The sequence below is a fragment of the Populus alba genome, chromosome 11, assembly GCF_005239225.2.
Source record: "Populus alba chromosome 11, ASM523922v2, whole genome shotgun sequence".
NCBI lineage: Eukaryota > Viridiplantae > Streptophyta > Magnoliopsida > Malpighiales > Salicaceae > Populus > Populus alba.
Genome location: NC_133294.1, coordinates 20030429 through 20056880, shown reverse-complemented (window position 1 = coordinate 20056880; position 26452 = coordinate 20030429). Strand labels below are relative to the sequence as shown.

General features: G+C 31.8%; 3 protein-coding genes across 9 annotated transcripts; 1 reads left to right on the top strand and 2 right to left on the bottom strand.

The window, feature by feature from the left end:
* On the bottom strand, positions 1 to 1344 carry LOC118031556 (transcription factor bHLH30). The gene is made up of 2 exons (XM_035036005.2): positions 785 to 1344; positions 1 to 614 (listed from the first exon to the last, which is right to left on the bottom strand). The coding sequence occupies exons 1-2, from the start codon at positions 1019 to 1021 to the stop codon at positions 120 to 122; spliced, it is 732 nt and encodes a 243-aa protein (XP_034891896.1). The 5' UTR covers positions 1022 to 1344; the 3' UTR covers positions 1 to 119.
* A 9530-nt stretch (positions 1345 to 10874) lies between these two features.
* Positions 10875 to 16858, bottom strand: LOC118031553 (uncharacterized). Of its 4 annotated transcripts, none has more exons than XM_073412699.1 (3): positions 15446 to 16858; positions 14628 to 14680; positions 10875 to 11159 (listed from the first exon to the last, which is right to left on the bottom strand). In XM_073412699.1, exon 1 carries the CDS (start codon positions 16647 to 16649, stop codon positions 15567 to 15569), a length of 1083 nt encoding a protein of 360 aa, XP_073268800.1. In that variant the 5' UTR covers positions 16650 to 16858; the 3' UTR covers positions 10875 to 11159; positions 14628 to 14680; positions 15446 to 15566. The 4 variants fall into 4 exon arrangements, with proteins under 4 accessions (XP_073268800.1, XP_034891889.1, XP_034891890.1 ...); XM_035035998.2 differs by lacking the exon at positions 10875 to 11159 and adding an exon at positions 13778 to 14228; XM_035035999.2 differs by lacking the exons at positions 10875 to 11159; positions 14628 to 14680 and adding an exon at positions 13778 to 14228.
* Positions 11910 to 12940, top strand: LOC118031554 (uncharacterized protein At5g64816). 4 transcript variants are annotated; one of them, XM_035036001.2, is made up of 2 exons: positions 11910 to 12068; positions 12368 to 12940. In XM_035036001.2, exon 2 carries the CDS (start codon positions 12423 to 12425, stop codon positions 12804 to 12806), a length of 384 nt encoding a protein of 127 aa, XP_034891892.1. In that variant the 5' UTR covers positions 11910 to 12068; positions 12368 to 12422; the 3' UTR covers positions 12807 to 12940. The 4 variants fall into 4 exon arrangements, with proteins under 4 accessions (XP_034891892.1, XP_034891893.1, XP_034891894.1 ...); XM_035036002.2 differs by having other exon boundaries at positions 11913 to 12068; positions 12355 to 12940; XM_035036003.2 differs by lacking the exon at positions 11910 to 12068 and adding an exon at positions 12085 to 12243.
* Positions 16859 to 26452: the final 9594 nt, after the last annotated feature.

Genomic DNA, 26452 nt, shown 5'->3' with positions numbered 1-26452 from the left:
AATGCATAAACAGAGTCCTCCATACGTAGTCATATAACTTATTTTTGAAGATATAAACATTTGACTGTATCCAAACTCACCGCTTCCATTTTTTTTACTCGATTATGAAAATTCAACGGTCAATTTCTATCTCTATCAACACCACTAACCAGACCAAAGACTCTCGCCCTTTTATTCCCCTGGACCACTTGGCCGAACCCAGAACCCGAGGCCCGGTTCTCCACAACAGCGTTCAAAGCCCGTTTCAAAATCCCAACATCCTCCTCTCCACCACTGCCATTATCCCACCTCATCACTACCACACTCTTGGTCCGGCCAGCCACCGTCATCACCTCGGCCCGCACCGCCCTGGCCCGCACAGACTTAATCGCTCGGGTCAAATCCATATGCAGACCCGGTCTATCTTCACAACAAACACTCACTTTTATCATCTTCTCTTCATGACCACAGCAACTCAGCGTAGCCTCGTCTACTTCTCCTGGATACGGCCAGTTCTCTTCGGTCTCTAATCCGCTGCTACAGTTATTACTATACTGCCTTGCCGACCCAGCTGCCTTCATTTTTAGGTCTCTCACGTGATGCACTACTTGAGCCAGCAACGAGGCCTTGTCTGTCTGCGTTTATATACACGAGAAAGAAATTAACGTAGTTGTTATCATATTACAATAACGTACTACAAACTTGTTTAAATTTAGGTCTTAAGGTATTAGAAAGAGGATTCTATACATATACATACATACATATATATATATATATGCACGTATATGTATGTATGTAATATAACCTTGGTGGGGTTGGGAAGGAGAGTACGGAGGGTGGAGAGGTGGGCGTTGATACGTTGTCTGCGTCTCCTTTCTGTTTCTTTGTGGCTCTTGCACGATGACTCGGTTGATATTTTAGCTTCTGTTTTTGAAGCTGAGCTCAGGATTGATTCCCCAGTACCGTCCATCATGTTGACTAAGCTTGGCTCTGGTATATGTCCATCTTGATTTAAATAGTAAAAGCTTTGAAAAGGATGCATCTCTTACGTTTTAGCTAGTATGTGTGAGTTAAACTGCTTGACGATACAAAAAGTAAGCTAAAGTAGTGTTTTTGCTGTGAAAATGAGGTTTCGATTAGCAAGAAATTCGAGAAGGTTTTTGGGTACGGGTAGAGCAGAGAGAGAGAGAGAGAGAGAGAGAAGTGTTTTATGGGTGCATAAAAGGAAGAGAAGAAGAGTGAAAGGTAAATGAAAGTTGAAAGTGGAACTTTAGAAGGAGACTCGACTTTGGAGACAAAGAAGGAGAGAGAGAAGAGAAGACAGACGGTACGTTTTTACAGCTGACTGTTGAGGAAGCGTTTAGAGGTGAATCGTCGTCATAGGAGGGTAGAAAACTTTAGAAGTGTGTGACCGCATGCCTTACATGGCTCTCTGGGTTTTAGCGCGACCTTTTCATTTTAATTCGACTTTTAATTAGTGAGCGAGGGAAATGAAGTTTTATATTAAAATTGGATTTTCGATGATCAAAGGGACCAATCATATATTAATTAAAAACAGATTAAAATGAAATTTTTATTTGAAATTAAAAGTTGTTATATATTTTAACTGCCTTTTTTTTTTACTTTGGTTATTTATATTTCAATTCAAACCTTTCTTTTCTAAAAAGAAAAAAATAATTGAATATTAATTTCAGCTCAAAAGGGAGCAATTGAGTAGAAAAAAAAGTTTGAGAATGAAAATTAATTTTTTTTTATGTTTAAAATACAATAATGACTACACTCTAGAATTTCTCATTGACATTGTTGAGAATATTAAAGTTATAATAATCCATTTCTCAATTCCTTTTTTTTTTTCGTTCTTGGGTCAATACCATTGGATCAAAGCTTAAACCTCAATGTAACCGTACATGGAACTTGGAATTTTCCACCTACCAAACTTTACAAAGTTCTTATTTCTTCGTCGTGTTCTTTAAATTAACCTTTCCGCCTAAGCCCACCCAAATTGTACTTGACCTAGCATGCATACCTAACATTGCCCATATGAGAAAGTGGTCCACCGTTGCTAATCACTAGCACAGTGATCATTCTTTCGTTTTCGCCTTTCTTTTCATTACATAAATAGCATCTTTTCTTATCATATAGGGGTATAGTTGTTATTTAAAATATTTTTTATTTTAAAATATATTAAAATAAATTTTTTATTTTAAAAATTTTATTATTAATATTAACTCATCAAAATAATATAAAGAAATTAAAGCAAAAAGAAATCTTAATTCTTTGCAAAAAACACTTTGCAACCATGAAAAATAAGACCGAAGGCTTCATTTATTTGTTGGATCATGAAAAATAAATTAGAAAATAATTTTTTTTTAATTTTAGTAAAAAAATAAAGATCAAATTTAACATATAAAAAATTAAAAGATAATGAAATTAAACAAAAAAATTATAATTTCATAAATTATATTAAATAAAATAAATAACAATCAAAAAATAAAAACTAAATCTAATGGATAATGAAGTTAAAAGAGGACGAGATTGAAAAAAAAATTTTAATTTTCATAAATTATTTTAAATAAAATAAATAAAAATAAAAAATATGGATCAAATCTGATAGATAAAAAAACTTTAAAAAAATAATAACCATAAGAATGAAGATCAAATTTGATATAAAAAATAAATTTTAACTGATGAAATTGAAAACAAGTAAAAAAACCAAAAAAAATATATAATCAAAAGATTAATTATCAAATTTGATATAATCAATGAATAACAATATATTTTTTGAATTTTTTATTAATTTTAAAAAAAAAATTTCCCAAGATTAAAGAAACGATTTGATAAAAACCAAGCAAATTTTAATTTTACCAGAAATATTTATCATTGACGAACTTTTTCAACAATAAATAAATACAAAAACATTTTAAAAATCATTTATAAAAAATTATTTTTCATAGAAACAAATACAGTATAAATGAAATTATGATAATCTAATTAATAAATTAATTTTAAAACATATTTAAATCATTAAATATCGAATCAACATCATAAATTACTAAATTAACAAAGTTGAATTATTTTTATTAAAATAGTGTTTTTTATTTAAAAAAAAAAACTAATTTGATCTAGTCAATTATAACTAGATAAAATAAATTATTAAGAACTTCGATCGAATCAATCTAAGTTTGGTTATATAATATATTTTTTATGTTGATTTAAAACTCAGTTGTTTCATTTTTCGAATAAACTAACCAAGCTGGACTAAATTTAACACTGTAGACTAGAGCATTCAAGGCTGGCGGGTTATGAGGGCGAAACGTGGCACATTCAAGGCCCAAGCATCTGCTGTATATACGTTAATCAGTTTCAAGGCCCAAGCATCTGCTGTATATACGGCGGCGCCGACAGCCTTTTTTTGTTTTTTTTTTAGCTTAAATTTGTAAGTGAATGAAAAGCGACAGTAGCGATAATGACCCGACAGCCTCTCTGGCACTTAAAAACTTATCGTTCTCTTTCACACCCCCTCTGCACCACCTCCCACCGGAGCTAACGACTCTGTTCACATCACCACGCTTTGGTGTAAATCTACATATTCCTCTACTGGTGCGCATCACTGTCATCATTGACTGTTTATTATACGTTTACACTCCTATGATGTTTCTCTGTAAATCCAACAACGATAAAAAAAGAAAAATTATTAATCTGTAGGAAGATATTCACGATGGAATGTAATTTTGTGGCTGTGATTTTCTTGAAAGTTTTTTAATTTATTTTTATTTTCGTATTCGACCAAATGCAGAACCAACTTTTAAAGAGGCAATTTATCTCCATGCACCATCCTTTGAGTTGCGTTTGCATGGTATTTTAATATATATAAAAAATAGATACAGAAAAATACAATGTCTTTGATTCGAAGAAATAAATATAAAAATATAAAATAAATTTATATTTTAAATAGTTGTAGAGTAAATTTATGTATTTTTAAAGTTAAAATTACAGTAAGATATGCACCTTTTATTTACTTCTGTTTTGTTCCAAGATAATAACAAAACACAATCTTATTGATTAAATTATAATATATTTATTTTATACTATCATTAAATTATCATATTTTTATAACGGATTTGAATAATATTTGAAATTTATTTAAAGAACATAGTTAATTGGTATATTTATGTCGAATGAAGAATGTGATCCACTCATTTTTAGGATTAAAAGTTTGTTAAAATTTAATCTTCAATATATGTCTTTTAACATAGAACATTAACATGATTTAAATAAATTACGGGTGAATAATAAATTGATCTCAAAGAATTCTTGATAGATATGTTTTAATCAAACCTACAACTCTTTAAAAATTTCTATCTTGTTTAGAAAATAAATAAAATTCCCTTGGTGTTTATAAAGTGGAAAGTTAAAAGGTTAAGATGATATTCAAAGGGCATCCGAAATTTTAAAGGGGAGAGATCATAAACAAAGTGGATTGTGGGTTTAAACTCACACGCACATAGACTAACATGGCTTGGCTCGAGCTTTGGACTAGGATTTGGATTTGATTTTATTGTAAAATAATATTTTTAGCCATAAAAAATTATTTTTTACCAACTGAGATTTGAACTCGGGTCTGGTTCATGAAGATTTATTTATCCCAGCTCATTGTTTTGTCAAGTTCAACTCATGAATGTTAGCAGTCTCTTCAAAAAGTATTTTATGCAAATCTGAATAGATATTTTCAACTAAAAAAATTCATATTTATGGTTGTTATATTTAGATTTTAATTCTTGAACTATGGTGGCTAATTAAAGATTGATAATGGTGAAAATTAATTTTGAATTGATTATTTAACCTTTTAGCTCTCAAAACTCACTATATATAAAAAATAAAGTAAAGGAAGAGTTTCATACAATGTTTTTTAGATTTTCTAACACTCTTCCTCACTTTATTTTTAATGTTTTTTTCTCTCTTTTTAATGTCTTGGTTTTCCTCTCATGTATAAAGTTTAGGTACATCTTGTTGGGAAATATTTGAGTTTTATAATATTTTTATTCAAATATCTTGTTTAGAAGTGTATTATATTATTATTTTATACATAAAGCTAAGACGTGTGATGTTTTCACTGTTCACAAAACCCTGTTCACCCTCGCTTATATTTATTGTGGATTATAATAGTGTAATTTTTTAAAAATTTCAATTTGATCATCAAACTTTTTTTTTTTTGCACAGTTGAACCATTTTGAGACTAAATCAGAGTTCAATTGCATTTATTTTGGCAAAGGAGGGTTGCATTGAAAGAAAGAGAATTGAAGTGAAAAAAAACTGAGAACATAAATGGCGTATTGAAAATTTATGTCAAAATTTCATTTGAGTCCCCCATCTTTTTTAGCTATTAGGTAGCATGTCTCTTGAATTTTATAAAATTCAATTTTGGTATTAAACATCATTTTCTTGTTTAGAGAGAGAAAGTGTTTGTTGGTGAGGAATCCTGCCACTAAAACAATCTTTTTTTTTTTGTAAAATGATTCCATATAATGGGAGAAGTTAATATTCAATGTTTTTTTTTTTATCTCAAAAACATCTAAAAAATCAGATTTAAGCTCGAGAAGTTTTCTTGTTTCAAGTGGATTTCAGGTTTTAGGATGGTTTTTTATGTTTTTCATGGCCATGAGTTTGTTGCACAAAGTTTCTAAGGGTGTTTCCTAGATGCTTTTAGCCAAAACAGGTTGAAAATGAGTTTTTTAGTAAAAAAAAACCAAGGCTTTGTTTTTTTTTTGTTTTTTTTTTGTGTGCCATCATAGTGGCTGGATTTTAAAGATGAACAGATGATACCTCAATTAAACTTAAAAAATATATAGGCCCGTGCGTAGGGCATTGCTTGATTGGGTCAGATGCTAGGCCTGGTTTTTTTTTTTTTTTTTTAAAATATATATATATATATATATATATATATATATATATATATAAAGTAATGTATTAGTTGATATTTGTTTTTTTGAGATTAAAAAAACAAACAAAGAAGGTTAATTTGTAATTTTTAAAGAAGAAAAGAGAAAAGAAGAAGAAGAAGAAAAGCCCATATGAACAAACTGTCTCATTATCGTTGACATGTGCTGCATCAAAAGGAAAATGATGCGACGACATTTTCAATAACATAGCAGAAAGGACAAGTTTGACCATCGGAAAGCTCTACACGTGTTGTGCAAAAGGCACGGGCACCTCCCATGTGTTGGCGTGCAGACTGCACATTCTATTAGCTTTTTAGATTTAAATACCAATTAATAATTATAAAAGCCTTGACTTCCATGGAATCATCTGGATAATTTTTAAAATCGTTTTATCTCAGTAATGTTATAATAAAAATAGATATTTACAAGAAAGATAATGATTCAAATTTTAAAAAATAAATGTTTTTAAGAAGATGGATTTTTTTTATTGATGCATTTTTTTCTAAAAACAAATCTTTTTATTAATAATCTTTTTTAAAATAAAAAAGCAAAGCCCATTAAAATAAGTATTCATAAAATTCTCAATCATTTAAATTAAGAAGGAAAAAATATAACTCTTCCACCAAAACTACCTCCCTCACTTGCTTGTTTATTTATAAATTACACGTTATCACGTGTGCTGAAATCCAGGGGAGAAAATACAAGAAAAACATTGAAAAAAAAAAGGGGAAATGGGAACTCTGTTGGATTTAATTAGATATTTAAATATCGATGGGTCACATTGAAGCTTTTTAGAAACATCAAAGCAGACAGTGGGAAATTTTAAATGACAAGAGCCAAAATGAAATATTGCTTGCTGGGTGTTCGCCCATTAGCATTTCATGCATGTCGTGGCTGGACAAATATCACTTGATCAAGGATTTTTTTTGAAAAATGATGTAGTTTGTTAAAGATTTTCGATATAGGTTGGAAAAATATTTGAACAATAATATAGTTTGAACATAATTATGTTTTTTAATATTAATTTTGTACATCACTATATTTTCTAATATCAATTATATACACCATATAACAATTATATGGTGATGTTTACTCTTTTAAAAAATAATTAACACTGTCAAAATCAACTTAAAATTTGAAGAAGATGCAAAAGATAAAATGATTAAAAAGATAAAGTGATACAACATAAAAGAGAAACAAAAAAGAGAAAAAATAAAAAGAAAAAATGAATAACTAAAAACATACTAAAGAGCTATTTTTGACACACTCAATATCGTTAGAAAAATCTTGATGAAACGACTATAACTACATCTTCAAATACCGTTAAACGAGGTTATAATTAATCTTAAATTAACCTCAAACAAATTATGATCATGTTTGGTGATCTTTAAAGATGTAGTTAGAATCATTTTGTTGAGATTTTTCAAACTATATTGTGTGTGTTGAAAACGGAGTTTTTGTATGCATCCGACAACTCAATTTTTCTTGAACATTAATCTTGAATTTTATTTTTTTGATTATTGGATGTTCATAAAAAATTGAATTGAATTATATAAATATTAATTCATTTAAATAAGAAATAACTTTTAAAATAACTGCTATTTTTTAATTATAGTTGTTTTTAATCTCTATTGAAAATTACAGTTATGTTTAAACTTTTAATTATTTTTTCTGCAGAGGTTATTTTTATAACAGTTGTTTTGAATCTCTATTAAAAATTACAGTTATGTTTAAACTTAGTTATTTTTTAAATATTTTTCTTTATTTTTTCAAAACTTTAATTAAGCTTTGTCAGGATTGCAAAAGACACATTGATCAAATGGAAGAAATCAAAGGTCAGACAGTCTGTAAAACGTGCATGTGAGTGTGTTGGGTGGACCCCCACAACAATCTGATAGCTATAGAAAGCTAAAGTTCAACATCTGATGGCAGTACTCGATCTCCGGACAATAAAGGCAATAGAATTCCTATTTCTTGGACTTTGAAGGAGACAGTGCGTCACAGCAATAAGCATGTTCGTCACTGCAATCAGCGTGTTTCCAGGCTCACACAATTGAGATATCCACAGTGCAATTGCATGCCTCCACATGGGCCCTCATGTAGACGCTTGCTTTAACTCCATAGTCACAGACAGGCCATGGCGTTCCCCTGTTGAGAGAGGTCTGTAACTTGCCTCTTCTGTGAGCTTGGGAGATCTTTATGCTCCGACGAGAATGCAGACTCTTACACGATTCAAGGCTCGAAATGAATGCATTATCAACGTGAAAAGAGAAACAGCGCTCTTGTTAAAACCTGGATTCCAGCATCACAGCAGGAAAAAAACACTCAAACTTCGTATGGGAAGAGTGACAGATCTTTTGAATTTTGAATATTGCCTAAAATTAAGGTCACCCTGGTCTCTATTTGCAGCCATGGTCTCGCAGCCCTTGACTGGTTTTGTTTGCTGGCCACTCCTAATCATCATGGCCTTTTTTCCGTCAGATATATCCAATTCTCCGTCGGCACTCTTCTGTCCAACGGTGATCTAATGAACTTATTCCGACTTGTATTTGTGAAAAAAAACTAAAGCACAAACAGCCGGTAATGAATAATCTACGTGGCATGCATTATTGTTGGGTAGCAAATTATAAGCCATCACTTATGTCTGCAGGACACAACAGCTTAGTCAGCACGAGAATGTAATAAAATTATTCCATAGCTCAATCCAACACCTCAGAATTTTTGGAAGGACTAGTTTTTTTTTTTATCTTCCACTATCAAGATTCGTGACCCAAGTAGCTAGCAGCATAGTAGTATGTCAAGAATTTCTAGTGTCAAGATAGTACGTATAATGTCACGAATTTTGATTTGCCATTCAATTCTTATAATTAATTAAACTAGAATCCCATAATATTTAACATTAATAATTTTATTATTTAGTGCGTATATACATAGACCTTAATATATATTATTATTATTATTATTATTATACGTTAAAGAATAAATATTATTTTGACAGTAAATACTCAGAACATAAATATTTAAATATATTATTTAACAAATAAGAGAAAGTTGTAAAACAATAAAAACCTCGGTCTTTTGAAATCCATTACCGATACTTAAATTGATGAGATGAACGAAGACCTTGTATGTTTACGCGGGATGCTGATTTTATTTTTTTTAAATGAATTTATTTTTTAAATTTAAATTATTATTTTTTATTTTTTAGATTATTTTGATATAATAATATTAAAAATAAAATTTTAAAAAATATTGTTTTAATATGCGAAATGAGTGGAGTACTCGCGGAACCTGTTCAAAAGAATGCAATGTTCTACACACAAGAAAAAACCAAGGAAACCAGGACCATTTGGCACCGGATGGCTGACGTCATTTTTTCCCATTGGAACGCAACTATGCAAGTGGTACCCACCTCAACAAATGGCCTGAGTCATGGATCACCCAGCCAGCACTCCCTGCTCTGTGCCGTGGAAGGCAAACAGAGAAAGCGAAGAGACGGACAAGTCTTTGAGTTAGCAGCAAAATAGAGGATTACTCAGGGAGGGGGTTCTAATAGCAACAAACCACCCTTGCGGATGGTCCCAGCTGGTCTATGACCTCAAAAAAGCTGCCCCCACTGGCGAGTGTCAAATATAATGCAAGGTAAGAAATTTTCTGCATCAGTTACTGTGTGGGCACATTATTCACCGGTCAAGATATGTAAATAATCAAAGTCGCCTGTCGATCTCTGGCACAAAAGAAGCAAGCAGGAAGGATCGAAAGGTACCCCATATTTTACGATTACTGATTTGCAAATATACTACAAAGAATTCGGTTTTTTCCGGCTCCTCCGCTATTTATATTAAATGAGATGCGATGGGTTTTTTTATCCTTTTTTTTTTTTTCTTATTTTGTTTTTCTATTTTAATCTTTTTATAGTTTAATTAGATAAGACTAAAGAGGTGTTTTGAAATGTAGTAGCGATTGTTTTTTAAAGTGTTTTTTCACTCAAAAAATACATCAAAATAATATTTATTTTGACAATAACACATCAAAATAATAAAAAAATTAAAAAAAAATTCATTTTTTTTAATAAAAACTCCGTCTGAAATGCCATTTTAAACGGCCCCTAAATTTAAAATTGTGGTAGAAAGATCAAAATTAGAAGAAAGAGAATTGAAATGTAAAATACAAAGAAAATATATGGCTAATTTCAAATTATATAAGTTTTTATTTTGGTCTAAAAATTTATTTTTCTTTTCTTATATACAAGCCCAAGCACATGGCCTTGGGTTTTCAGATTCAAACATGATTATGTTTGAGTGTTGACCAGGCACGCGAGCTCACTTTTTTTTTTTCTATTTCTTATTAATTTTTTCAAAATCATTAATTAATATCCTCACTTTTTTGTATGTATTTTTTTAGCTTACATTTAATTTTTTATTTCATTTTAAATTAATACTCTTTATTTTTTTTTATTTGTTTCTAATTTGGCCACATTTTATGTGAACAGTTTTGATTTGATTTTACAAAGATAAGTTTGATGTTGATGAGTTTTTAGCCTTCATGGCTTTTTGACATTACAATTCAACATGCATTTGATATGAAAAAATATTAAACTGATTTTTCAGTGCTTTTTTTATGTGCTAATATAAAAAAATATGAAAATAAATTATTTTAATATATTTTTAAATAAAAAATATTTTTAACATTTTAAAAAAATATTTTTCATCACAATACAAAAACACACAATTCATCTTGTAAGAAAAACTCAAACTTGCATTTGAGTGTTTTCCTCTTTGTAGGATGATCCAACTTTGTTGAAAAATTTTAACTAGCAGCATGATATACCATGTTAGGTGAGTCTAAATAATTAATTTTAAAAATAATAATTTGAATTTTCTTATTAAAAACTAACTATAAAATCCAACGAGCTACTAACTACGTAAAATGAAATTTTAATCATTGAGATTCGCAATTGGTCCAAATGTTTCCTCCGCCTCCAGTTGGGTGCTCGTGGGTCCACAGAGCTCAACACTAGATGGGCCTCGTCAGGTCTTTCTGACTGTAGGGAGGTCAGATCTTAGTGGGCTTGGTGACAATCTTGTTCATGATTGACGTCTGCTGCTTTTACTGAGGCTGTTCTTTTATCATAAATCAGGCCAACTCTTCTCGGACTCCTCCCGTGTCACCTTTCGCCTGAACGACAAAGCAGCCGATATGGATAGTGGATCTCCGGAGTCATCGCTGGCGATTTGGAATCTGCCATGAAAGAAGGCAGTCACTGGTCAATAAAACGATTAACAATATTTTATGTGTAGGAATTATGATTTTTCCATGAATACGCCTGCATGATTTGTTAGGGTTCTTAGCTGCCAACAAGTCTGTGCTGGGGCTATTTTTTTGGGAATAAGCGGAAACAACTCTGTTAAAAAAACCGAATTGCACAGAAAATAAATTTGTGGAAGCTCATGAGCCGTGGAAGCTCATGAGCCGTGGAAACTCGTTTGAAAATGAGTTTTAAAAACGTAGCTTTGTTAAAATGAGCTTTAGTTAAGTTACGATTGACTTGATTCATCTACTGCTATGACAGGCAGCAATCCTCACAAGAAACTACAACGTTTTATATGTTTTATATGCATGTGTATCAAAATACTTTTATAACAATGCTAGAGATTGGTTTTTTAAAATAATTTTTATTTAAAAATGTATTAAAAAGAATATTTTTTATTTTATAAGATTAATTTTTAATTTTAAAATAAATAAAAATTTAACTTGAAATTAAAATGTTTAAAAAGTGACCGCAGATCCAAACATTCCTAATTTTAATGTCCATCGTAAAAAAAATGTTTTGATTGATGATTTTGAAGAGTTTAGGAACTCAGAAAAAGAAAAAAAAAAACTAAAATAGAAACTTTTAGAAAGTTCAGGTACTCAAACTACGATTATATCCGCCAAAATAAATTCACGTGACAAGCACTGATCTAAAACCATGGTCCCACAAAACAAGAACAATCCTAAGCCGTTGGATGTAAAAACACATGCCCGAGTCCGCGCATTGCCTTCTTTCCGAATTTTTTTCTTCCCCTCTCTCTCGAGCCGTCTCTCTCTCTTTCTCCATCTAAAACTAAACCCTCTGTCCCTCGAGGATCCACCACCATTTCCAGCTCAGTAAGCTCTCCATCTCTCTCTTTATTGTACTTCAGTAACTGTTCTTTACTGGGCAGACAATTTCTGTTTGGTTGATCTTTATTAACTAATGTTTCATCCATAAAAAAAGGGATAAAACTATTTCAAGGGAAATTAGGTCAAATAAATCAACCAACTTATATCTTCTGAAAAACACGTATGAATCCTTTGGAAATTTCATTTCTGTTCTAATTTCTATTTATTGGGATTTTGTTTTTCAATTGTATCTAATACCGATGTTGCTTATTTTTTAATTTGATATCTCAAGTGTTTGTACACAGGAGGGAATCTTCCTGGTGATAAATTCGAAGAGCTTGTGTGTTGAAGAGAAGAGCAATGGTGGACCCATGGTGGTCTCTTTTAGGGGCAGCAATACCAGCTATAATTGCAGGGCAAGCATTAAGGATGAAGAAAAGAAGAGCTGATGAGCAGAGGTTAAAGAGCGCCAGAGGCCGTGAAAAGAGCTCCGATGAAATCTTTGTTTGCGAGAGGGTATGCACTTCGAAGAGGATGCTAAAGAAGGTTGGTGCATTATCTAAAGACCCAACTATTGATACTTGTGTTACCGTTTGCGGTGTTTCTGAGCTTGATGCTTGTGCTGATGCATGTGCGAGAACTGTTTGTGTCAATCAACACCAGGTGCCTAACTGGAATGATATTTGCCTCCGGAGGTGCCAAAGTGAGTGTCTTAGGCTATCCAACTCCTCTGCAACTTCCTGAGAGGCTCTTTTGCCGTGTCTGTTATTAGTCTTGGATTGTGTTTTTACATTTCCATTTCATTCTACTTTGTTCAAAATGGATTTCATATTTTCTTTGGTTTTGGACATGCTCATAAACTGTTCGACCAATGTCCACCTAGTTTTGCCTTTCCCATTGTGTTTCATGCGAGGAAAAATTAGGTCCATTCTTTTACCGTCTAGTGCTTCTCTTCCTTCTATCTTCTGTTAGTTTTCAAGCAACCCGTGTACTTTAAAGGACCTTGCCTGTAAATGATATGCTCACTCGCAAATGTTCAGAAGTCTTCAAAAGATTTTGTTCAGATACCTTAAACCCCCACCAGCAGGTCACTCGGAAATGTGGAAAGCTCGTATGGGCATTGTCCAAAAGAAATCTAGGCCCGAGTGAAGAAATGGATTAGATTCGATTTCCATAAGAGTTACAAGCTCGGACTGTGATTGTTCATTCAGTAGATAGAGGTCAATGGGGAGAAAGTGGAGACAGCTGAGTAGAATTCAGTAAACCTGTGATTGTTTTGCAACTGCTTTTGTATTTGCATTGTTGGGTAACAAATCAAATTATGTTTTTTACTACAAGATTCATTAAAAAATCAAATTTGAAACACCATCCTCATACTAAACTTTATAGCTTTTATGGTTATGATTTTAAAAAAATAAGTTTAAAATAAATATGGTTAGATATAATTAGTTAGATATAAATACATGTTTGATAAAAATTATAGTTAAAATTTATATATAACAAAAAACATGTAAAATATATTTGAATTGAGTTTAAAAATATTATTGTAATTGTTTTTCAAAGTATTTTTTATTTATAAATACATTAATTTTTTTTAAAAAAAAAAAATTATTTTTGATACTAAAAACATAAAAAAATATTAATCTAAAATAATTTTTTTTTTAATTTTTTCAAAAATATTTTTAAAATATAAAAACAAACAAAATTTTACAAAATTTAATTAAAAAAACATGTAAATATTACATTTAATTTTTTAATGGGCTCTGCAGTTCAAAATACAATTTAATTTGTTACCAAAAACCTTATTACATTCATTGCACCCACGCAAACACAAAAACAATTGCAAAACAAAACCAGCTTTGAACTGCCCGGGATGCTTTGCGTCACCCGTGGTCTGGTTTCACCATCCCCGCGCTAAACTTGGTATCGAAGGCCCAAGCTCGAGCAGAGCTCCAAGCCTGGAGAATCGGTAGATTTCAGAGTCCTGTGGCTGTTTGGAAAAATACATATGAACTCTAAGCCGATGTAAATTAATTAAATCAGAGGTATTTCCAGTTAATTAAGCCTGCCACAACTGAATCGAAGCTGAAAGACCGCTCGATCCTCCACTGCCAAATTGCTAAATCAACCAAAGAACGCTCACCTGCAGAATTTCTTTACCTTACCCTACCAGAACAAAGCTATTTATATTAGATGCCTGTTGACAGTAATTTTCAACTTTCTTCTACTTCTATTCAGCTTTGATCCAGCAACAAGGGATGACTATGAAGATAATAAAAACTGCTTCAGCCAGAAAAGAAAATAAGGAAAAAACTAAAAGCTGGCCACGTGGCTTATATTTCCGCTTGAACTAAAAACAACTTTTTTTTTTTGTATGCAGATTTGGGTTTTTTACCAACAAAGCAACCATCATGTTTGAAAAACACAGAATCGTGCATTTTAGTAGATTGACCTAAAAAACACGCCTTGCCCGGTTATGTGGACACGCATGCAATTCCCAGTGAACAGGTGCAGAGAATAAAGGAACTTATCCAACATAAACGGAAACAAGTTTAGAAACAAAACCTGGTGCCTCGAAATGGACTTCCCATTGCAGAGCCAGGACATCACAGGAATGACTACGAAACAAGGACAATACTACTTCTATTAATTGAATTAAACGACATTCCATTGAGCCGTCTGATGAAAGGAACTAGAAACTACTTCTAATGATATACATGCATTTGAACCAAAATTATGCTGAAGACCTTTCAAACTTCAAGAATCTAGCATATCATGCCCCTAAAACTCCATTGACATAATGTTCAGCAAAACAGATCATCTAATTTCTGCAGGATGACTGAGATCACGATTTTTTAATTGACTTTCAGTAATAAGGCTGCTATGGAACTTGTCTAGTCAACATGATTAAAAACTGTAGTGAATCAATTGATATATCTGGAGAAAACTCAAAACATTAACACCAATGTTAATGGCAGCTAAAAGAAGCACTGGTAGTGCGGCAATGGTGCAGGTAGCTATAGGGTATGAAGACAACAGGGAAAGTACTTATGCAGACATGGAGAGCAATATGTCAGAAAAAAACTATTACCTTGAACTTTTAAGTAACATTTACTCGCACATTTTAACATTGCAAATCAACAAGCTCGTTTACAATGCCTGCATTTCTTTTTGGTACTAAATGCCTAAAGTGTTCAACATAGGACTGATCCTACAAAATGAATATTTAACCAAAAGCAGAACAACTTGTACAGATCCGTAAACTATTGAAATGATATTGCTACACATCATAAAATGTTACATATCAATCAACCCAGTCAGTTGCATTATAACATTTGAACTCTACAAAACAACAAAAAGCAAAAAGGTTACATCAACAATACCTGTGAAATCCCAGAACCTACCCAGCTGCAAAAGGACTCCCATCCTTCAGCCACCAACACCTGCACGTCCCATTCCATTCCATCACACTGCACTTACTGACTACACATCGGCCTTCAAAAACTACGCCTGCACAGGGTACTTCCTAGGCCTTCCTCTCTTCCTTGGCCCTGGCATCCCCATTGCATTCCCGGCCGAGCCCCTTGCACTCCCACCAGAAACCTTCACCACTCTATCCCTGCTCTCCACACCAACCCTCACTGGTGTGGCAGCTGCACCATTACCACTAACACCACCACCACGACGGCCGCCACCGCCACCATTCTTATCATCCACATTTGCCCCTACATAGCCACCACCCTTATCACCTCCTTGCTGCTGCTCTGTCCCAAACATTGGCGGCATCCAATTAGGAAACCCTGAACCCACCCCGCCATTTTTCCCTCCACTCCCTGCAGTACCAGGTGTAAATCCCAAAGGGAAGAACCCCCAGCAGCAATAATAACACTCCTGCCCGGGAACCAAAGGAGGCAAAGAGGGTATTGAAACAGCATGAAACCCTCTCTGGCAATTTTGGCACCTCAAACAACAATTCTCATAAACCCCAGGATACTCGTACAAAATATAACAATACGGACACGCAGTCCAAAAGGAAGACAATTTCGCTTTCTGGGACCCTTCTTGTTGATTACTCACATTATTAACATTAATTTTCACACTTTCAGCCTTTTTATCATCAACCGGTCTCTGGCTTCTCCTGACTGGTAATTTCCCAGAAGCAGACAAATCAATCTTCGAAAACAGACTCAATTCATTATCGTACAGAGTTTTTTTAGCAGTATCAGACAAAACAGCCCCAGCATCAGCGACGAGCTTGAAGGCTTGGTCGGCGAAAGGGTACTTGTTCTTGTCTGGATGGAGGAGTAATGCAAGGCGACGATACTGCTTTTTTATGAGGAAGGAATCGTCAGTTTTCTGGCTGATTTGCAAGATCGAGTACCAGTCGTGTTGATTGTTGACGCGTTTTTCAGCTGACAAAAGAACATCAGCAACGGCTAAGATCTGATCTGGGCCTTCCAGAAGGGGTTCCGTTTCCTGAGCTAAAACTGCGAAGTCTTTTGTGCCACTGAGATCTCGTGATTGTAAGAGTTTCTCAGCGATTCCGAGGAGGCGTTCGGCTTCGGCCCTGCTGGGATCTTCGTTCATTTTGGTAGTTTTGGCTGGCGGGATTAATGGTGTTTCTGGTTTTTTCTGTTGTTTTGGGAGGTGAGGAAATTGAAAAGCAGCTTGCTTGGATTGGATTCTTTTTTTCTGATGGACTGGATTGGGCTTCAGTTTGTGGAAAATGGCCTGGAGATGATGGTGCCCCTGGATATGAGAAGTGGGTATTTTGATCTTTTGAAGCAGCAAAAAAATAAATCAGGATGGATATATTTCTACTCATGCAGTCGTACTATTGACTAGATTAACCCTATTTTAATCTTTATGTTATCTCTTCAAACGAAATGTAAATATCATAGTCTCTTTTACAAAGCACGGTAATATTGTTTTTTTTGTTAAAAAATAAATAATTAACAAGTTTCAACTGAACTTTTTATTAAAAATTTTCAAATTAACTTAAGTTTTTAATCAAATCACACGAGTTTTTTTTTTATTATTTTTGTTAAAACTCATCCGGTTTTAGATTTAGATTAACCCATTAAATCTAATGGTTGAATTTTTTTATTAACATGGTTACATAGGTGTCCGGTTAACTTGTGCATCTCGACTAATCCACGAGTCATGAAGTTAATAATCATGTAAGCCCCTAGTAAATTATTATAATAGCAACCATAAGGCTCCAACTTTAAATCATAAAAAAAAATAATCTTTTTAATCCCAAATTTTTATTACTGAATTTTAAACCTACGGTAAAGTAACTATAAATAAGAAAATTTTATAAACTTAATCAAAAGAAAAATAAAGTGAGCACTGAGAAAATATATTTAACTATAAAGAAGAGTGGCTTTGTCAGTCCACAGAATAATTTAGCCACTCAAACAATTGTCAACCAAACTACTATAATAAACATATTCGGGTCAGTTAGTCATGTCATGACGTTAGACTAACCACACTGGCTAAATTTTTCTAAAGGTTTGATTTATTGATCAATGTTTATCCTTTTACATGACTTTGGAAATATTAGATAATTTTTTTTTAAAGTATGTTTTATTTAAAAATATTTTAAAATTTATTTTTAATGTTAACATATTAAAATAATTTTAAAAAATTATTTTTTGACCTCCTCTATTTATGCTGCAAACCCAATCGGGGGCTGAATTTAATACAAGTAAAATCGACCCTCTATTTGCCCATAAAAAATTATCTTGCCGTCTTGCCTTTGTAAATATACATGTTCATTGGTGCCAGCCGAGTACAGTAAAATTTGGTTTGAGATTAGTCGTGGATATATGTTGTGTTACAGTGCTTTTTTTTTCCACTGAAAACAATATGTTTTTTTAAAAAAGAAAAACAATAGACGACTAGAGTTAAAAACCTCACCAGATTAATTAAGTTAGTTTACTTTAATCAAATGATAAAAAAAAAATAGCGAAAGAAAATATACCAAATTAAAAAAATATGACAAACAATAACCTAAAAATACATTTTTGTAAAAAAAAAAAACAAACGATTTAACTCAATTTTTAACCTATTAAATATAAAAGAAAAAAATAGTTTAAAAAGGATTAAAAAAAAAAACCTATATTGCATCAATTTGAGTTAAGATGACAGATTTATAACTCGGAGAATAAGAGGTGAGTAGCATATGTTAACATGTCAAACTCGCAATCAATGTCATGAAATCATGATAACCCTGTAGAAAAAAATACAAAAATCACAAAACTAAAAAAAAATAAGTTAAAAAAACAATGTCAGACTATATTAACTTTTCAAATCCGTGACTTAGTTCGTTAAACCAGAAGCACCCTACCTTAAAAAACCATTAAACTCAATTCCCCACCAATTAAATGTCGAGGGATTGACTTGGAAAAAAATATTAATTACACAAAATGATCTAAAATTAAAAATTTTAATTTAAAAATAGGAAATCAAAATTGAAATACAAAAAAAAAAAAAAAAAAGATTTTTACCCAAACAAGTTTTATGTAATAGTTACATGAGATATGGTGAGGGTCATAACCTGGTTTGAGGCTCGAATTATGGATTGGATGAACCCATTTTAATTAACTAGGGTTAATCTAAAATCATGTCGTTTAAACAAAAAGTTAAAGCCATTTATTTTGAAGAAAAAAAAAATAAGCTACACCGGGTCTCATTTGAGCTCTGACTTGGTCGAATGGGTCATTAACTTACTCACTAGGTCAACCAGGCTTGACTGAGTCAACTCTCATAAATTTGACATGAAAATTAGCCCAAACAAGATTTGGATTGACATGTCAAGCCAACATGGTTTAATAACACTAGTTTATAACAATAAATCCTAGTCTTTTTTCCTTCTAATAACTCAAGAGTCATATTTAGGTTAGGTTTCCAATAACATGTCATCATCCATACATAGAAGGATAAACTAGATAAGTGGTTCTTGCTCACCATAAGAATGATTATCTTTTTATTTTAGAATTTTATTGCTATTAGTAGCATTTTCTTTTTAATTTACCAGTTCATACATTTTAAGACTTATTTTGTTTTGTTTAAATTTATTGATTAAAAGAATTATGATACAACGAAATGAAATGCACTTACAATATTGTCCTATTTTTTCTATTATGCTAAAAAATAATTTGAAATCTTATACGTCTTTATTATTGCACATGATCCTCACTTTATTTTATTAAATGAAAGCACCGACTTTTCAATTTACAACTATATTTTTTATTCAATGTCAAAAAATAAAAAATATGTAACAACACCAATATATTTATTTTTTGGTGTTAAAAAAAAATTAGCTGAAATGCAAGCGAAACAAGTCAAATAGGTACAATAATATTTTTTTTTTATATATATATTTATTAACACAAACAGTCATCAATTTATTTAACTAAATAAATACATAATTTTTTCAATTAATGATTAATTTTTATAGTAAAAATACATTAAAAAAGCCTATATATTATTTGTTTTATATATAAAAAAAAGGTGTCCAAGCATAAGTTATATCTGGGATGGAATCTGTTTTGAGGATGCAAGGGATTATGGGAGAAAAGGAGGATGCTTTTTGCTGGAGAGCTGCACCATGGGCCCCCCTCCATAGTCAGGTAAAAAGTTCGAAACTAGACTCCTGGTCGCAGGAAGCAGAGAACCGCTCGAAGTGCCTTGGATTTCTTCCAAGACTTTCACCACTATGGGTTGCATGGCCCATCATGCTCCGACACCCTGCACCTTCAAGTTTTCTTTTCAAGGACGAGCAGGCTTTTTTCTTGGAGGTCTCGGATTTAACATTTTCGGTTATATTTTAATTTTATAGTACATGATTTAATCGAATCTCTCAACAGTGTGTGTGTATATATATATACATATGTATTCCACTAATGGTCTTTCTTTTTTATTATTTTATCATTTAGCCAATCCATCATAAAAATAAAAATAAAAAGGTATGATAATGATGTCTTGAATATTTTTGGAATGCAATTTTCTCCTTCTGCACGCAGAGAAGAGATAAAGAACCTAAATGTACACACAATACAGCTATATATATATATATATATATATATATATATAAAAACTTTTCAGTGGACCAGGGAAGGAAAATTCTCTTGGAAACAGAAGGTCACCACTACCTTCGAATTATTTTAAGAGAGTTGGCTCCCACGCATGCGCATGTGATGCTGACAAGTGGCCACTTAGTGATAGGAAAGAGCCATCTTGGGATTTTGAGTGTGGAGACCGCTCCTGTTGATGATTGGGTGTTTCGATCTGCAAAAAGACTCCGGGGAGAAAAATAAAAATGTTGCCGTACTAAAGCAGAGAGTAGAAAACTAATTATACATTTTTGTATCCACCTGAAGCGTCTTGGTCCGCTAAGAGATCGCTCGGGCGATGCAAACGCTGAGCACGAGCTTCCTGCTTCCTAGTGTCCTGTGTGCTGGTAGTTCATGAGCTGAGCTCCCTGACTGATTCTTGAGAAGCTTGAAGAGATATCGTGGATCGTGGTATCAATCAGATTAAAACTAACCCAACAAGAGATTAGTAGGAAACGACGTGTAGCCCGTGATTATTTAATTAACACTCGCTGCTTGAACAGCAAGTGGAAGTGATGACTGGCCTAGGGTTTGGACATTGGCACCTCTCTCTTACCAAGGAGAATAGAGAGATGTGAAGTGAGGAGAAGGTGGTAGAATTTGATGGCCAAAAACCGGAAAGAAATCTCGATCATGGCACGGAAAAGCTGAGGGTCGAACTAATGTTTTCCACTTGCATCTTGATTATAGAGCGTACTAACTATGTTATTAATTTTCTTTTTTTAATATATATGTGTGTGAGAGAGAGAGAGAGAAGATGAAGGCATATAATTAATTAACCACGTGCAAAAGCCAAAAGCTGAAGCTGCATAAGTATGGCATGAAGTACTCAACTAAGGGTGTGTTTGGTTATTACGTTGTTGTTGTTGTGGTTGTAGTTTTAAAAAAAATTATTTTATAAAAAGTACTTTTAGTTGAGGTTAATTTTGAAAAAATATATGTTTGGTTAAAACTGTGGTTGAAATTGAGGTTGAACAAAAAGTAGTTTAATGTGTTTGGTTAAAAAAATGCTTTTCAAATTGAGGTTATAAAAATAATTAAAAAATACTTTTAATTTAAATATTGTAGATTTAACTATTATTATTACATCATGAAATAAATAATATTGATATCAAATATTTTTTATTGTTCTATTAAACTATATGTAATGTCATCGCATACGAAATCTATCCAACAATAACTATATTTTTCATGGTTTCTTAAACATGCAACAACAAAAACTAAATTTTTTGCTCACGTCATCAAAGTGATCTCCTTCTAATTTTTTAAATAAAACACAATTAAAATACAAATAAAAATTATTTTTTTTTTAATTGGGTCGGACACGGCAATAACATAATTGGAATTGTGATTAAATTTCACAAATGCTACGTCATCATGCTATATCCTTTTAATTTATGTAGTATTATTAAATAATATTAAATACTATTTTTTCAACTAAAACTCATTTTTTTAAAAAAAAAATTTACAATTTCATTACGTACAAAATTCATTCGACAAAAACTACAGTTTTCATGATTTAAAAAAAAAAATGAAAAAAAATATTGTTCACGTTCACGTGAATAATACGAGCGAAATCATGTAATTTTATCTGGTTTTTTCAGAAAAAAAAAAAAAAACCTAAACTCAACTTTTTCTGGTTTTTCAAAATTAAAAAAAAAACCTAAATTGATGCACTCACACTGTACAGAGGAGCATGGCTCCACTGTTCCAGCTTTCTAAAATCAGGAGAAGCAGCAAAATGTTGCTTCTCCTGAACCACGGTTTTAATTCAACTTTTTGTGGGCCCTACCAATAAAAAGCAGAATATTTTACTTACCAAATAGAATTATGTGTGGCTGCGGGTAAACCTTACTCACCCGCAACCACGTTACCAAACGGCGCCTAAAATTATTGATCACGTATTAATCCTGAACTTCCCCTACCAAGAATCCAAGAATTAACCACAAGCCTCTATTCTGGATGATCTTTAAATTTAATTCATTGAGAAAGAGGCGCCTCCATTTGATTTTTTTTTCTTTTAAATTCTTTTATGTGATTAATCTTTTAAAAAACTTATATTTTAATATTTGATTCTGTTGATAATTAATCTTTGTGAATTTTTCTTGTAATTAGTGCTTTTAATCAAATGACTCGGGATAAAATTTGAAAGTGTAGTAATAGTTATTTTTTTAAATTATTTTTTGCTCATAAATACATTAACATGATAATTTTTTTATTTTTTTAATTATTTTTTATATCAACACATTAAAACAATTTAAAACACAAAAAAAATAATATGAAATTGAAAAAACATAAAATAAAAATTTTAATTTTTTAAATACTTTTAAAACATAAAAACAAATAATATCTAACTCCTATTTTCTCATGAAGCAAATGCTTTCGAATCTTGGAGCTGAGAAAAGTATGAAAAGTCGAAACCAAAGTGAGAAAAGAATAGCGTGACAATGAAAGAATAGGTAATGTATTCTTTCTTCCATGTCACGATCTGAAACTGTAGCTAGAACATGGTTTCCAACATGTAATATGAACATTTATTTTTTCAGATGAAGTGGTAATTATTTGGATGAATCTTGCTAAGCCCTTGTTGAACAGCAACAAGAAGAGAGTCCACTTGGATTTGGGCTGGGATTCATACGTTCCGAATTCAGTATTTTCCACTTCTTAACAAAATCCACGAGAGTATATATGCGTAACTGGGACGAGAAGGCAGCCATTTGGTAGCTTTCTACTGTTATGTATGCAGTATTCGTCGTCTTCAATCACTTTCTTTTGTTTTCCTCGGAATATTACATTTGTGGCCCGTCATCTACCTTCACGTGCGGAGGAATCCATTTTGTGGTTTTTAAAAATAGTCTGCAAGACCCCTGCGAGAAACGTGCATTATGCGCCATTAATGTTCCTGCTTTGTTATCTAGCTGGCTACTGGTCAGTTTCCTGGTGATATGTAACCTTAATGATTTATCAGTTCCTGGTTCTTTTATCGAGGAGCAACTCGTGGGTAAATTTAAATGGTGGAGGTTTGTTGGGAGGATATTTGTTTTTATATTTTAAATACACTTTAAAAAAACAATCAACACCATACCCAGTAATAATTATATTACAAACTAAAATAATTGGGTATGACTTGACTACTTTTGTAATAGCCCGAACTAATCTATTTTATACTGTTTATTTTGAACTGGACCGGGTCTTAAAATTATACTTGCGGTTTTGTTTCTGGTGACGTGAACTCATCATTGAGCATGACGTCTCAAAATGTGTACAACAGATCAATAACCAAACTAATAAGGTCAGTAATTAACTCCTCACCTGCTGTTGTGGGATCTTACAGCCAATCTCTCTTAAAGAGCTCGATGACCTTGTCGGCATCATCAGACAGCCATTGAGGTCCGCTCTGATACCAAATATAACAGTTTAACCCAACCTGTTGTATATTATTCATTTTGGACCTTCCTCCCCTGCGGTTTTGTTCTTGAAAACATGAGTCTATCACTAAGCCTAACACCCCATAACGTATACAACAAGTCAACAACCAACACCATTAGCAAAGCCAGCAACTAACTCCTCGCCCGTCGATGTAAGATCTTACAACTTTATTATTTATATAAACATTAAATTAGGTGATCTTTTTTATTTTCTAAGGTTTTTATTTCCGTCAAACTATTTTATAGTCCAGTCAAAAGAAATTAGGTTGCAAATTATAATAAACATAAGTAATTAAAATGTAAAACACATAGGATATTTGGCTACCTTATACATATTATCGGTAATTTTTATTTTGCTCTAAAAATTTATTTTCAGTCACTAAATTAGAAAGAGAAAAGAAAAACTCGCATGAAAACGATAACGAGAGATGAAGTGGTTTGTTGACCCTGATGTTGACCATAAAAAAAATATTGATCTTAGGATCGAAGGATCCTGTTTGACGAGAGGACTATTTAGATGTTTTTTTGGCATTCACCTTGCTTGAAATGGTAGATATGGATCCAAAAATTGTCTCCCTTGATTTTTCATCAATCTATGTAGTGGCTAAATTCCGTGAAGCAAACAAAATGTTATTCGTCAAAGCACACGACCTATCATCTACTTATTATTATTATTTAAAAAAAAGGATAGATAACCTTATAAAAATAAAAATAAAATAAAACAAGACCTAAGAGAGCGGGCTTGGCTGGGGAAGACTACACACCCGGGCTTTGTTTTTTTAGAGGCCTGATAACACTAGACTAATAGTGAAAATTGTCGAACTTAGTTTTTACAGGTTTCATTTTATGATAAGAGGTGTCTTATGGTGTTCTTTGATTTTCATCTTGTTAAAGAAGGTGGATTTGGACTCAAAAAGTCTTTTGAATTTGAGTTGATTTCTTGTATTTTAATCGATTTTCGATAATTTAAGACCATAAATAGATTCATTTAGGTCTTTAAGATAATTTTTAGGTGTTTTTAAATTAAAATGGTTAGAAAATAGTTTTTTTTTAAACCCAGATAATTAGAGACCCAACTTTTCATACACCCAAGGTGGCTGGAAGTAGAATAGGAAACAACGTGTTGTTTGGTTGTTTTGAAAGAATAGTTGGGCAAAAGATACGCTATACACCTAACTTGGCAAAAAAATATTAAATGAACCAGGTGTAGGGGCCTGCTCTTTTAGGGTGGCATGCGCCTGCCTTTATTCTTTTTTTGGCTTTGGAGCAGGTCAATCATGCCTTTATTTTTTTGGACTCCTTTTTAAAGCCCCTTGTTTTTTTAAATATTTTTTATTAAAATTCATTTAAATAGAATAACTAAAATTATTATTTTGGAAGATTATTCCAATAAATGCCATTCAGCTCTAAATTTGTTTTAAAATAAAATTATGTTTATAATACACACACACACAGCAGAGCTCTTTTAATGCAACATTTCATAATTGTTTATTTTTTCTTAAAGTTTAATCAAATTTAATTATAATTGAAAAAAAATATTATATTTGAGATATTATTTCATAAGATATCAATCAATCAATTCAATATTTATTTTTGGATGAGATTCTTGTCTTTGTTCCTTTTTTTTTTTAAAAAAAGTTGAACTAATGAATTTTCTTACAGTAAATAATTTTATTGCTGTATAGTTAAATAAGAAAATTTGGTAGAGCTCCCTACATAGTGATGAAGTATCTTAACATGCATATTTGTCTCAAATTACTAGCTCAGTCTCTTGTTAGAGTCATAAAATATTTTAACATTTATTAATGCATATATTTTTTTTTATTTATTTTATTAAAAACATGTATCATTTTTTTCAGTTTACAATTACAATTTTTCTCAATGGTGTAAAATGCATTGACAATGCCTGTATTTTTTTATTGTTGATAAAAAAAATGAGCTTAGCCAGCCACAGAATGTGGGATAACTAACACGAGCTAAAAACAATTTAGAATGAAACAAGTTCTAACTATAAACTAAAAAAAAAAAACCGTCTAAAAATTAAACACTTTAGGACCTTTAAACATCTTTTGATTTTACATAGAATTAATAATTACATTGAGATAAATTAAATAGAACTTTTTATAAGATATAAATAGTGGCGAGGTTGAAAAAGTTACAGCTAGATTGTTAGTGGAGAAGAAAAAAATTAATCAAAGACATCTCTCTACCAGCATACATGATTTTTCATACTTTTATTCTTTTTACAGTGAATATGTATGTGGATTGTCTATGATACATTATAAACATATACACACATACATGATCGTAAAGTTTGAGAGTTCTCCCATTTTAACCATGGTTTTTTTTGTTGATTTTATTTTAATTTTGCATTTTAGTATAAGGTTGTTTAATAACCCAAATGGGTTCAGATCGAGTTCTTTTTATTTTTTTCTTTGTTAATTATTATTTATATTATTTAAATTACTAATTTAACCAATGATTTGAATTTTGATTATTTTTCTTACATTCCTGTTTTACATGAAAAAAAAATTCAACTACAACATCATACCGCGTGCCACAAATAACGTAGAAAAGGGGAAAGATTCCAAATGACGTTAGTCCCGTCCAAATATCAGTATATCACAGCTGCTTGTATTTCGAAGAAACTGTGGCATCCCGTCCGAGAACAGTCAGTGTTTGCACTGTTACAACTAAACCTGCTTGGATTAGAACAAGCTCAATATTTAAAACCTTACAACGGAAAAAAACCCCCCCCTAAAAGTAGATGCTTATGAGTTAATGAAGAACACTGTTGATCGATAATTAGTCCAATTTATCGCGATAAAATAAGAGGAATTTC

Excerpts from the sequence above, each read along its gene's own strand:
- LOC118031553 (XM_073412699.1), bottom strand. The coding sequence starts at position 16,649 with ATGAACGAAGATCCCAGCAGGGCCGAAGCCGAACGCCTCCTCGGAATC.
- LOC118031556 (XM_035036005.2), bottom strand. The coding sequence starts at position 1,021 with ATGCATCCTTTTCAAAGCTTTTACTATTTAAATCAAGATGGACATATA. Across the intron at positions 615-784 it reads TCCTTCCCAACCCCACCAAG|ACAGACAAGGCCTCGTTGCT; the intron begins GTTATATTACAT and ends ATATAAACGCAG.
- LOC118031554 (XM_035036001.2), top strand. The coding sequence starts at position 12,423 with ATGGTGGACCCATGGTGGTCTCTTTTAGGGGCAGCAATACCAGCTATA.